Source organism: Crocodylus siamensis, chromosome 4 (genome assembly GCF_052110815.1).
Source record: "Crocodylus siamensis isolate JL-2025a chromosome 4, ASM5211081v1, whole genome shotgun sequence".
NCBI lineage: Eukaryota > Metazoa > Chordata > Crocodylia > Crocodylidae > Crocodylus > Crocodylus siamensis.
Genome location: NC_143398.1, coordinates 25,228,394 through 25,241,336, shown reverse-complemented (window position 1 = coordinate 25,241,336; position 12,943 = coordinate 25,228,394). Strand labels below are relative to the sequence as shown.

The 12,943-nt window shown below is 42.5% G+C and overlaps 1 protein-coding gene across 3 annotated transcripts in view; it reads left to right on the top strand.

The window, feature by feature from the left end:
• Nucleotides 1–12,943, top strand: part of ATXN7L1 (ataxin 7 like 1) — a 195,793-nt gene that overhangs the window by 165,988 nt on the left and 16,862 nt on the right. For all 3 annotated transcript variants that reach the window (XM_090042020.1, XM_090042019.1, XM_090042021.1), the window contains 3 exons: nucleotides 303–559; nucleotides 3,945–4,137; nucleotides 9,966–10,087. In XM_090042020.1, coding sequence (XP_089898146.1) covers nucleotides 303–559; nucleotides 3,945–4,137; nucleotides 9,966–10,087 — 572 coding nt within the window. The remainder of the gene's footprint in view (nucleotides 1–302; nucleotides 560–3,944; nucleotides 4,138–9,965; nucleotides 10,088–12,943) is intronic.

Sequence of the window (12,943 nt, the reverse complement as noted above, 5' to 3'; positions counted from 1 at the left end):
ATTCTAAATTTTAATAACACTAGTACTACTCAGGTATTATTTTCTGTTTTGGAAAAGGTAAATAAATAGTTTCCATTGTGAAATTTGTTTCTAAAAGTATTTCTAAGCTAAAAGTGAACATTTCTGAAAATAACTATTTAACTTACCAAAGGTGGAATAATAGCTTTTAATTTGCCTTGGCTGTATCTAAAGTTTTTTTAATGTAGATTTTTACCTCTTAGGGTTGTATGTCAGAAATTTACAGAATTCACAAATAATTTTATCCGCACACAAACCACCCTTTTTATCCACCCTGTTTTTAGACTCATTCACTTAACCATCGGCGAGCAGTTCCAGGCCGTAAAAAACAGTTTGACATCCTTCTAGCTGAACATAAAGCTCGATCCAGGGAAAAAGAAGGTGCAAAAGACAAGGAGCATCCACAGTCTATAAGGGAAAGCCATCAGAGCCAACCCACACCAGCACAAGATTCTCTGTCAGGATCTTCAGTGACCTCTGGACAAGAAACAAAAGTAACGTCTCCTGCAAAATCTAAACCACCCAATTCTTTACTTCCTAGGTGAGCAGTGCTCAAATATGTGTAAACTAAATCCTGAAGCTGCTGTAGCAAATGTTCCTGTGCCTTATACACAGCTGAAGTAGGATTTTCTTTATCCTTCTCTGAATTATTCCCTAAGTAAATATTAATATAAAGGTTTTTTCTCTTGGTACCTAGAAATAACCAGTGTCTAGTTGGGAGGAGATCAAGTGGGGTTCTCCAGGGGTCCATCATGAGTCTGGTACAGTTCAACGTGTATCATTAATGTTTGGGATGATGGGATTGAGTGCACACTTAGCGGCTTTGCAGATGACACCAAGTTGGGTGCAGTTACAAATGTTCTGGAGGGCAGGGCTAAGATTCAGTATGACCTGGATAGACTGGAGAAATGGTCTGCAGTCAGATGAGAATCAACAAGGCCAAGTGCAAAGTCCTGCACTTGGGACAGAATAATCACATGCACAAAGAAGGACTGGGGAATGATTGGCTAGGCTGCAGGACTGCAGAGAAGGACCTGAGGGTTAGAGTGACCAAAGCTGAATGTGAGCCAACAGCATGCTTTTGTTGCAAAAAAGCCAACAGCGTACTGCGTTGTATTAACACAAATGTCACTTGCAGATCAAGGGAAGTGATTCTTCCACTTGATTCAGCATTGGTAAGGCCTCACTTGGAGTACTGTGTCCAGTTTTGGGCCCAACACTTCAAAAAGGATTGGAAAAAGAGTCCAGCAAAGATCAACAAAAATGATTAGGGGCCTGGGAGGCAAGACTTATAAGGAATGACTGAATAAACTACATTTTTTTAGGAAATGAGGAGACTGAGGGGCCATTTGATCACAGTCTTCAAATACCTGAAGGGCGATTACAGAGAGGATGAAGATGGGCTTCTCTCCATGACTGTAGGGGACAGAACTAGGAGCAGTGGTCTTAAGCTTCAGCAAGGGAAATTTACTGACTCCAAGACAACTTTGAATTTAAGACAGCCACCCCAGTAATTAGATTCTATGCATGGAAAATGTATCAATTTGTTTTCCATGTATAGAATCTATTAGAGGGTCTTCTTAAATTCATGCCCCTCACACCACTGCCACCACTGCAGGTGGATAGACTGGGGATAGGGGAGGGCAAGCAGGGAGCAGAGGAGTCAAGTGCTTGACCCCTACCTCTTGCACCCTGCTTCTGTCCCCCTTTCCACTTACTCCCACATGCTGCCTGCCCTCCCGATGCCTGTGTAGCACCCGCCCCACACACTGCCTGCTCCCCCATGACTTGCCTCACTTCCTGTCAGTGCCCCATGCCTGCACCCTGTGGCTCCTTCCCCCCTTTACTCACAGATTCATAGATGTAGGGTCAGAAGGGACCTTGTAGATCTTCTAGTCCAGCCCCCTGCCCTGGGCAGGAGAGAAAACTGGGCTCAAATGACCCCAGCTAAGTAAACATCAAGTCTCCTCTTAAAGACCCCCAAGGTAGGAGCCAGCACCACTTCCCTTGGAAGTTGGTTCCAGATCCTAGCTGCCCTGACTGTGAAGTAGTGCCTTCTAATGTCTAGTCTAAACCTACTCTCTAACAACTTATGGCTGTTATTCCTTGTTACTGCGGTAGGTGCTCAGGGGAACAAGGTCTCTCCCAATCCCCACTGGTCCCCCCTAGTAAGTTTATAGATGGCCACCAGGTCTCCCCCTCCATAGTCTCTCCTCGTAGGGTCTGCCCTGCTGTCCCTGGATCGTGTGAGTGGCCCTCCTCTGGACTCTCTCAATGCTGTCCACATCCCTCCTGAAGTGCAGTTCCCAGAACTGGACGCAGTACTCCAACTGCGGCCTGATCAGTGTCACGTAGAGGGGGAGGATCACCTCCTTGGCCCTGCTTGTGATATGTCTGTGGATGCACAACAAGGTACAGTTAGCCCTCCTGACTGTGAACCTCACATTGTTGGCCCATGTTCCCTTTCTGCCACCATGCTTTCAAGAAGGGAGTTCCCCAGCCTACAGATATGCTGCTGGTTCCTACTGCCTAAGTGCAGTATTGAATCCCATCCTATTTTCATTTACCACCTCTGTAACCTGTCCAGGTCCCACTGTAATCTGTCCTTCCCTTCTAGCTTGCCCATCTCACCCCAAATCTTGGTGTCATCTGGGAACTTAAACAGGTTGCTTTTCACCCCGTCATCCAAGTCGCTAATAAAGAAATCGAACAATGCGGGCCCAAGGACTGAGCCCTGGGGGACTCCACTGCCCACTTCCCTCCAGGTCGAATATGACCCGTCCACTACCACTCTCTGAGTACAACCCCTCAGCCAATTTGCAATCCATCTGACTGTGTAGGCATCAATGCCACAGTCATCTAGCTTTTTAGTGAGGATGGGGTGGGAGACGGTGTCAAAGGCCTTCCTGAAGTCCAGAAAGACTACATCCACCACGACACCTGCATCCAATGATTTTGTGACCTGATCATAGAAGGCAATCAGGTCAGTCTGACAGGACCTGCCCTTAATGAAACCATGCTGGTTGCCTTTGAGTATCATCCCTGCTGCTGGCCCATCACAGATGCTCTCTGATAATCTTCTCAAACAGCTTTCCCAGGATTGAAGTACAACTAACAGGCCTATAGTTGCCCAGGTCTTCCCTTTTTTAAAGATGGGGACCACATTGGCCTTCTTCCGGTTGTCCGGCACCTGGCCAGAGCACCACAAGTGCTCGTAAAGCCGTGCCTGGGTTCCCGCAATAACCCCTGCTGATTTCCTCAACACCCTGGGGTGGAGAGCATCTGGACCTGCTGATTTGACCATGTCCAGCTCCTCCAGAAGTTCCCTAAATTGGTCCTCCCTGACCGTAGGCCTGGCGAAGTTTCTTGCTCTCCCTTGCCTACACCTGTGCCCCTGCAGCTCCCCCCAGCTACCTGCTCCCCTGCTACCTCTGCTCCCTCCTTGCCAACAACCCACATCATGTCTGCCACCTCCCTGCCACCAGCCTCCCTACCACTGGCTGAGCCCAAGTACCACCACATCCTCCTGACCCAGGTTCAGGTGCCACTTGTCCCCTCCCCCCACCCCCAGCAGGCACTGCTTACCCTCCATGGCTCTGTCTTCAGTGCAAAAACAAAATGTAATAATACTTAAACTCATCATTATGAGTCTCAAGTGTAACACAATGTTACACAAAGTTGTACAATCCAACACAAAGTTGATGGATTCCCACTTTTATTACTGTATAACATTGGCAAGAGGGATTGTGAAGGTGATGTTAATTTTTAATTGGATATACTTCCTCCACACAGGTTTTGTTATTGTTTGGATTATAACAATTTTTGTGCCACTTGCTTTGAAGCTTAGACAGTTGTGCTCAACACATGAGCTTTGTCACATTTTTTCAAAACATTGACAGTATAAATCTTTTTTTTTCTCCACTTAGACCATCATCTGCAAACAGCATAAATAGCAACAGTTCTTCAAACCATAGTGGGTATGCACCAGACCTGCCACTGCCTTCTGGGGGAGGAGACATCGCTAGTAGATTGTCCAGTGATGAAGGAGAAGTGGATGGTGCTGAAGAATCTGAGAAGTTAGACTGTCACTTTTCCAGCCACCATCCGAGACCTCTTGGGGTATGTCTCTCTCTCTTTGACATTGCTACTTATCACTGTCATATACAGGCAACCCCCACTTAGCACTCTTAATTGGTTCCTGAAAAACTAAGCATTAAGCAAAACGAGCATTAAGTGAAACTGACCAAGATGGTGATCACAAATGTTTTTAATGACCCAGGATGGTGACCACGAGCATTATAATGAAAGTTGCTGAGTGCTAAGTGAAATCAGGTATCAATTTAAAATGAGCGTTATAGTGAAACACTGAGCAAAACAGCATTAAGCGGGGGTTGCCTGTACACAATGCCATACAAGTGTTTGACATTCTGCAGACGTGTAAGTAGGGCTCCGTGTCCAAAAGCATGCAGCCTAAGTAAGATAAAGTTGTCTGATGTGACAAAAGACAAAGATTGGTAGGAAGAAATGAGACAGGTTAGTGTATATGACATTAAAATATTACAGGATTATGGGCACAGGAAAGGATCAGCTGTTGAAATCAGAATTTTAGAGCCAGATTCCCCTCTGCGACAGTAGTAGAAATTGGGAGCAATTCTGTTTAAGTGAATAGTTATGTTGGTGTAAAACTGCCATGAGAAGACAACCAGTCTTTCATGTCTTACTTAGAAGGTTAACTGAAAGCTTCAGAATAGCCTTGAAAATTGTATGGCAACAAAGATGGTACTAAGTGATTGAACTCTTTATGTTCTTGAGGATTTGTAACCCACCTTTAAGCAATAACAGTTGAGAAGCACAGTTTGTACAACAGTACTTACATTTTGAACTCGTCGTCTCATTCATTTAACATGGAGTGTCCTCTCCTGAGCACAGCTTAGCCCAGCCACTATGAAACCACTTTGTCCAAATGTGCTAGTCTGGCTGCTCCCATGTTGGTTTTAAGTTTTATTGTTATCAGTAAGTGCACCCTTATGGCACTGGATCTGAAAAGTGTGTTTATTTATGTAATACAATGTAAGCAGTAATTGGAGAACTCTTGAACTCCTGAGCTTTTATACACTTTAAGCCAAGGAAATGAACAGATGACAATTAGATGTCTCCATCAATATATTTTCTATGTAGTATGCACAATTAAGAGAATGTGTTTGCATATTGCGCTGTATAGATATATTGGAACAGTGAAATTAGTGCAGTGTCGACTAATATGGTAGCCTTAAGTGGGTAGTACGCCCATGGGGGGATATTAGAGTTTATACCTGTGTTACTACTCCAAGAATCAATGCTAAATTCCACAAAAATTAGCATATGCTTACAATAATTTCAAATTAAATTTAAATATAGCTCCATTTATGTGTTAATTTTCCCAATGTTTTAAAGAATAGTCTATTAGAATTTATCCTCCTTTACTTCTCACATCTGGAAACAACCAGTGCTTGTTTGCTCCATGCTACTATGTGTTAATAATGCAACATTGTAGATGGCCATTTGTCAGACAGATTATACAAGCTATTTGAAGACCTGAAAAGTGAAGTAAACTAAAATTATTTTAAAATAGAAAAAACCCCTCATGTAAAAGAAATAGTTATTCTAAAAACAAAGTATATACTATGGTGTGATTCCTCTTCTTTTATTAATTTGGGATGGCCTCCAGTTCCAATCAATGGCTTTCTTTCATCTGTGCAAGACAGTGGATATTGTAGTCTATCACGTAGATGATTTGAGCCAATTCCTTTCATGAACTTTAATGCTGCGGTGGAGACGATGGTGCCGATCACTTGCATGTGTCTTTATAACAAAGCTTGGGGCATCCTGCTGTTCTTGTTTCCTCCGATAGTTCTCCGTATAGCATGTCCTTGGGTATACGTCCATCTTCCAATCTATTCAGATGGCTTCGTTAGTGCAGTTGTCTCTGTCTGACTAGGACTGTCACATTGGTAGATTTGCCCTTTGAAGAACACCTGCATTGGTAACTTTATCTTGTCGTTTGATGTTGAGTATGCGGCATAAACAGCACAGGTGGAAGATGTTTAATCTTTCTCTTCATATGCATAAGTTGTCCATGTTTCCCCACCATATGTGAGTGATGAGTACACAAGCTTTGTACACTAGCATTTTGGTCTTGATGGTAAGCTTTGAGTTGTCCCATGCTCTTTTAGTTAGTCTGCTGAAGGTGGTGACAACCTTTCCAATGTGAACATTAAGTTCTTCATCCAGTGAGAGGTTGGTGGTCACTGTGGAGGCTAGATAGCTGAACTCTTGAGCTACTTCTAGCTGGTTCTCTTTAAGGGTGATTGATGGATCTTATGGAACTCCCTGGCCTAGCACAACTGTTTACTTTATGCTGATAGTGAGAGCAAATGCCTGACAAGCTTTTGAAAGGCAATCCATGAGTTCTTGTAGTAGCTCTTCATTGTGGGCTATAAGGGCAGCATCATCAGTGAATAGAAGCTCCTGATGAGCACCTTTCTCACTTTAGCCTTTGCCTTGTGTCGTGACAGGTTGAAGAGTTTCCCATCTGATCTTGTGCGAGGGTCCACTCCACCTTCTGTGTCTTTAAACTTGCAGTTTAGGAGTACCGAGAAAAAGATTCCAGAAAGTGTAGGGGCAAGAATGCATCCTCGCTTCACTCCGCTTTTCATTGCAAAGCTGTCCGAAGTGGACCCATCAAACTGAACAGTTTCTTTCATGTTGTCATGGAAGGAACGTATAAGACTTAACAGGATTGGTGGGCAGCCTGTCATTTCTAGAACTGCAAATAGGCCTGCTCTGCTGACTGTGTCAGATGCTTTGGTTAGATCCATGAAAGTGATGTGCAGTGGTTGGTTTTGCTCTCTACACTTTTCTTGAAGTTGACACAGGGAAAATATCTATGTCTATGGTTGATCATCTGGCCTTGAAGACATAACTCACCAGCTGTTACAGGTGCTCCAAATCCAGAGACTCTATAAAACGAAGTTACTCTTAAGGTGGGATCCCTACCTTTTGAAAATATTAATCCTGTCACAGTGCCTACTCACCATCATTATATTTGAGTTTGCATAAGAAAGCATTAACAGTAAGTATCATGTGTTGTCTGGGCACTGGTATTTGAATATTCTATCAATGGGCATTACTGAGAAGTTCAAGTAGATTAGATTGTTTGTCTCATTTCATTTAGAACAATCTTGTTTGTCACACAAAGCAGCACAGAAAACAACTACAGGAAAACTGCTACAGGTAGCACTGACTACACAATAAAGGAACTGCTAAACACTGGGCATCTGTGGCCCCATGGCAAGCATTACATTTGTTGTGTTATATGTGAGCATCAGGGAACAAATCATAACATACCAATAGGCCACACGTTAAAATTATCACAGGATACTTCTGCAACACAAAGAAGTTTCTGTGCAAAGATCAACTTCTTTGTGGCTGATCCGAGATTTTTATCCAAGGGTATATATGGTTAACATCTGGCAAGTTAGTTTGTCATGTATTACTCATAGTTAATGTACAATAAATGTAACTAACATTTATTGGGGTCTGCATGTATATCTGCAGAAATATCCAAGCTAGACCGAGTGTGTCAGTTCTGGAACAGGCAAGATAGCCATGTTAGCATAGCTTACGCCCAGGTGAAAAACCACATATCTCCACTGAGCTGCATAGCTGTATACAATATACCTCTACCCAATCTGTCTAGCTATCTTGGCAGTGCCTTGTGGGAGTCCCATGTTGAATTGGTTTCTCAGCTTTTCTTTCAAGGGCTGCCAGGTGTTTGGGGAGCAATGGAAGTGGTACATTCAGTCACTGGAAAGGCAATGCACTGTGTAACTGAATAGCAGCCGCCTCCCCAGTGTAGGAGCTGCTCAGTAATAAAGTATGTATACTGACTGACTGACTGACTTGGCTATTGGGATGTTTACATCAGGATTGTCTAACTGGCAGCTCACAGGGTTAATTTACACCCCCAGGCTCTCACCCAGCTGCTGCTCTTCCCACAGCTGTGGCTGCTGTCAGCTTGCATTTGTAAGCATCTTCTTCCTCCCCTAGGTGCTGCTTTCTGTCCTGGCTCCAGAAGCTAAGGCGAAAAGTGCAAGCAGCTGCTTGTTTGACTGATTAATTACTTCTGTGAGGAATTAGTGTAACTAGTCTTAATTAGGTGCTAACAGGGAGATGGCCTGTGTGGGGTGTGTGTAATGTTCCAGAATCAAATAGCAAGGCATACTTAATTCATTTTAAGCAATGTGTTTCATATAGAACAGTGGTGCTCAACCTTTTGGCCCTGCAAGGACAGTCTGCAGACCAGATCGGGCCCTGCACTGCCTCCACCCAAACTACACCCCTGGCTTGGGCCCAGCACCGCCTCTGCCCAGCCCTACATACTCGTATCTGGCTGTGCATGCCAAAATCAGACTGTGGCACCCTGCACTGCCCCTGCCTGGCCCTGTGCACGGAAATCAGGCGCCATGCACTGTAACTGGACCCCACATAACCCCTCGCACACTAGGATCAAGCCCCATGCCACCTTCCATGCCTGGTACAGCACACAGACCCATGCTGTCTGGCCTGTGGTGCTCCCCACAGGTTAGGAAATCTGGCATCAGGGGAGCAGCCACCAGCTGCTGGGGACTAGACTTGACCTGGGGCTCAAGGTTTGGGCACCCTGATATAGAAATTGATAGGATTTGACAAATAGCTTATACCACTTGTACCATTTTAACCAGCTGCCTGTGTTACTGAGGGGTGTGTCTCGGGTGGCTTTTACTTACTGTATTGGGTAGTTCAACCTGAAAATGGATATGTCAGCCATCTAGTCCCAGCAGATACTTGCAGTTAAGGGAGCATGTTAGAGCTGTTCAATGAGGATCCTGGTTCAAGCTTCTGCTGAGCCTTACAGGAACCGTTTTAAGTAGAAGAGTCATGGCCCACAAGCTCTAAAGAACAAAGGCAAGATTTAAACGACACCCTCTTCCAAAAAACAAGCAGCAATTATTCTGGGAAACTAGTGTGCTACGGGGACCAGCCAAAGCTATGTGAGGAAGTTAGGCTTTTCTCTCGTACCATTGGGGAATTATAAGTCTTTTAGGTAAGAGAGCCAGTATAAATTTGTTACTTACTTTTTTTTCTCTAAAAGCTGTTTACTGCCTAAGTGAACAGTGCTTTGATTTTAAGAGGGCTGTCTGATCACAGACTGTGGAACAGAAGAGTCAAGAGTGCCTAGATTCAAACCATTGTGCTAGATAAGCACAAGTGAGACACAGGATACAGTGTAGGAGCAGGGGAAATGCAGAATTCTTCCCTAGCATATGTAAATACAAAAGATATAATAGCTATGGGCTATTATCCAAGGGTATTATCACTCAGAGCAGAAAGAGAAGAGTACAGCTAATATTGTAAACATGACCATGCTTGTTTCAGAGATAGTCATACAGTCATCCTTATTCAGGAGAGTAATAAAGAGAATGCATTACTTCAAGTGAAATAAACTTTGTTTTTGTTTAAAGAGAAACCTAATCATTGATCTTGGTCTGTTACAACCACCCTGACACATGGAATCACAATATTTACTGTGCCCTGAGAGGCAATATAATCTAGTTTCTCTCTGCCACTTTTTCCCCTTCTCTTTAGCAATGAGTACCAAACAGTACTTTGTTTGTCATAGGCATGCCATTGGTAAGATGCATGGAAGCTGCACAGGCAAAGTAGGAGAGTTACAGGTGTAACTGTATGTGTTTCATAGATAATGCACGAAAGTTACTTGGGATGTTTTCCTTTGTCAAAGGCCTTTCTTTTTTTTAATATGTATGTGTCGAGCAAGTATAGGTGTGGGTGTGTGTGTGTGTATTATTTGCTTTGGAGATTATAACTTAATTTATTAGCTGTAAATAAGATTGAAATGTCTCTTTCAGTTTTGTTCATTTGGCAGTCGTTTAATGGGAAGAGGCTACTATGTATTTGATAGAAGATGGGACCATTTTCGATTCGCACTAAACTCCATGGTGGAAAAACACTTGAATTCACAGATGTGGAAGTAAGTGAGAATTTTGCCCATATGAATGTTTTTATTCATTTTAATGCTCAAGGAGGTTATTGTTGAGATAAATTAGAGAATGTCCTGATGGACGTAATGTTCATTTCTCAGAGTATGCAAAGCCCACAGTAATATTCTCCCTACTGAACTAAACCAAGGGATTACAGAAGGCTATCCTTTCCACTTCTGCTTTGCTAGCAGCCTGATCTTTGGAGCAACTTCGAGGTCAACTTTAGATGCTGTTCCTTTCTTTCTCTCACAACTGAAAGGAATACTATGTAATTCTGATGTGCAAAATGGACCGAAGGTGTTTTGAATAAAACAGAAAGGGGTCAGTACAATACAAACCCTTGACATGAAGCATCAAGATCACCTAAAATAATCCATGTCAGCCTCCAGATTTCATAAGACTCATTGGCATGAATGTCTTAACATATCCAATTATAATGCAACATTATTATATTTTACACCAAGGTCCTAAGTTCTGTATATGGAGATTGTATTTTTCCAAAGTGTAGCTGTAAACAAAAACAACTCGAGCTACTGGTGTAGATAAGAGTGCTGCCATGCCATCACTGAATATATTTTGAACAGAAAAACTAGAAATCAGTTGCCATCAGCAAATTCAGCTAACACAAAATAAACTTAGATTCTCATATGTACATTCAACTTATACATTCAGATATCTCACAGAAGTGGTTTATGCACAGACATTAAAATTAGACAGCACTGCTAAAAGAAAATGAAATTAGGAATTTTGAAATCAATTTAAAAACGACATTTCAGACTTGAAGATGTGGTTTTAGAATTCCACTGTGCAACATGCAATTCCTTCCAATGCAGCTATATTCAAGATAAGTGTTTCATGTCACATCACTTTTAGTATTATGAAGACTGCATTATACTAACAGAATGGCAGCTGTTAGATAAAACAGGTTTGGTATTATTTAAATGTATTGCTACTGGCTTGTCTGACTAACCCAATAGCTTTGAAATGATGCTACTCTGCCAGGAGAGCAAGTTTGGAACCAGTGGGTTCATTGCACAAGTTTCTAGAATAGGTGGGGTTGGAAGGAGATAGATGCTTGATACACAGGTGCAGCTCCTCTTCCAGGAGCTGGTACAGTAGTGATACCGGCTGTAAAAAAGGCAGTATGGCTGTAGCTCCATGATACTTGTCATCCAAAGATAAAGCGCTAGTTTCCTATAATAAAGAAACAAGGATTTGTCTGTCAATTACTTTTGTCAAAGGATAGAGCACTGAGGTGGCTGAGACCACATCTCCCAAGTGAACAGACCATGTTGCAGGGTGGTGATTTTAAGCGTGTAGTGCTGCTCTGTGTGGATTATTGCTTAATCCAGGAAGCTAATGAGCATTGCTGGGTGACAAGGCTAATTTTCCTGCCCACCCCACCTCATGGATGGGGCTGTCCTTCTGGTTTAGGATGCCGCCCTCCTGCAGTATGTTTAAGGCCACTGCTCTCTGGAGCACAGTGAGTTGACTGGGCTGGCATGGCCTGAGAAGGTGTCACTGGCACCACCGTTAACAAGAAACGTATAAATAATCCCTAGACATCTCAGTACTGTGGTAAAGTAAAAGGCTGTATCCTGCTCTCACTGAAATCCATGAGACAGATTTCAGTGAAAGCAGGATCCAACCTAGTTTTTCAAAATACTATCTTAGGCTTTACAAGGAATTAAATCTCTGTGTATATTTAATGTTTCTTCTTTCTACAAATTTCATCCACACATCATTTCCCTACATAACATGGAAAATTCATGACACTTGCTCCCTGGTTGTACACATTTCTTATCCTCAACCCTCCTCCCCTTCTTCTGGATTGATCTTTTCTTATCTTCAGCCAGGAGAGACATGTGTAAAGCTGCAGTTTTATACCTGAAGCTAGTGCAGCTCTGTAGTTCTGGATCATCCAGTCAAGATGAGGGATGGGGAGATGCCCTGTTTTATTTCCCTAAACAATAATATATAGTGCTTTTCAATCCTCATTCTTGAAGTTTCTTACAAACAGTAATAATTTGCTGTCCCCATTTTGTAGATGGAGAGATGAAGACAGAGAGAGGCTAAGCAACTTGCCTGAAGTCTGCATTAAATTGCTGGCAGTGTAGAGAATAGAGTTCACTAATTTCTGGGCCTCTCCATAATCTCATCTCCCTTTCTGCGATTAGTATTGCTCTGTTTTAGGTTTTTCAATCCTAGAATGAGAAGAGGAAGTTCAGTGAAGAACAGAGGAGGAGAATTTAGGCATTTGGGACTGATTTATGGAAAAATACACTAGTGAAGAATATTTATGAATATTTGTCCAAGTGACAGTTGAACAGTGAAGTGATATCGTTCTGTAAAACGTAAACAGTTATAAATAACAAGATAAAGAGGGTTCAGTTAGGGTGATACACAGGAGCGGAACTTTCTTTTGAAACTCACAGTTCCAGTGTTAGGTACTTGGGAGTGTTGGATCAGCTCTATAAATAGGTTGAACACTAGTCCAAAAATATATTATTAAATTTATGTGTTTCATCCAGACTAGGTTAAAACAACAGTGCGTGTGTATATAGCTGGTTGTACGTAAAAAAAAAACGCTGTGTTGAATGCATTCAGCTAATTTCAGTGGTAATTGTTTAATAATATATTTTCAGAATAGTAAGTATTCAACCCATTGTAGGGCTGCCCCAACACACCAGAGCACCCAACACTGGAACTGTGATTTCAAAAAAGATATGAAACACAAAAAACGGATATCAAATGCAGAACTAAATGTGCATTGTTTGAGGTAAAATGTACGGGATTGCAAGGTGTAAGAGAATTAAAACATCCTTCATTTGCCTTTTTCCCCAATT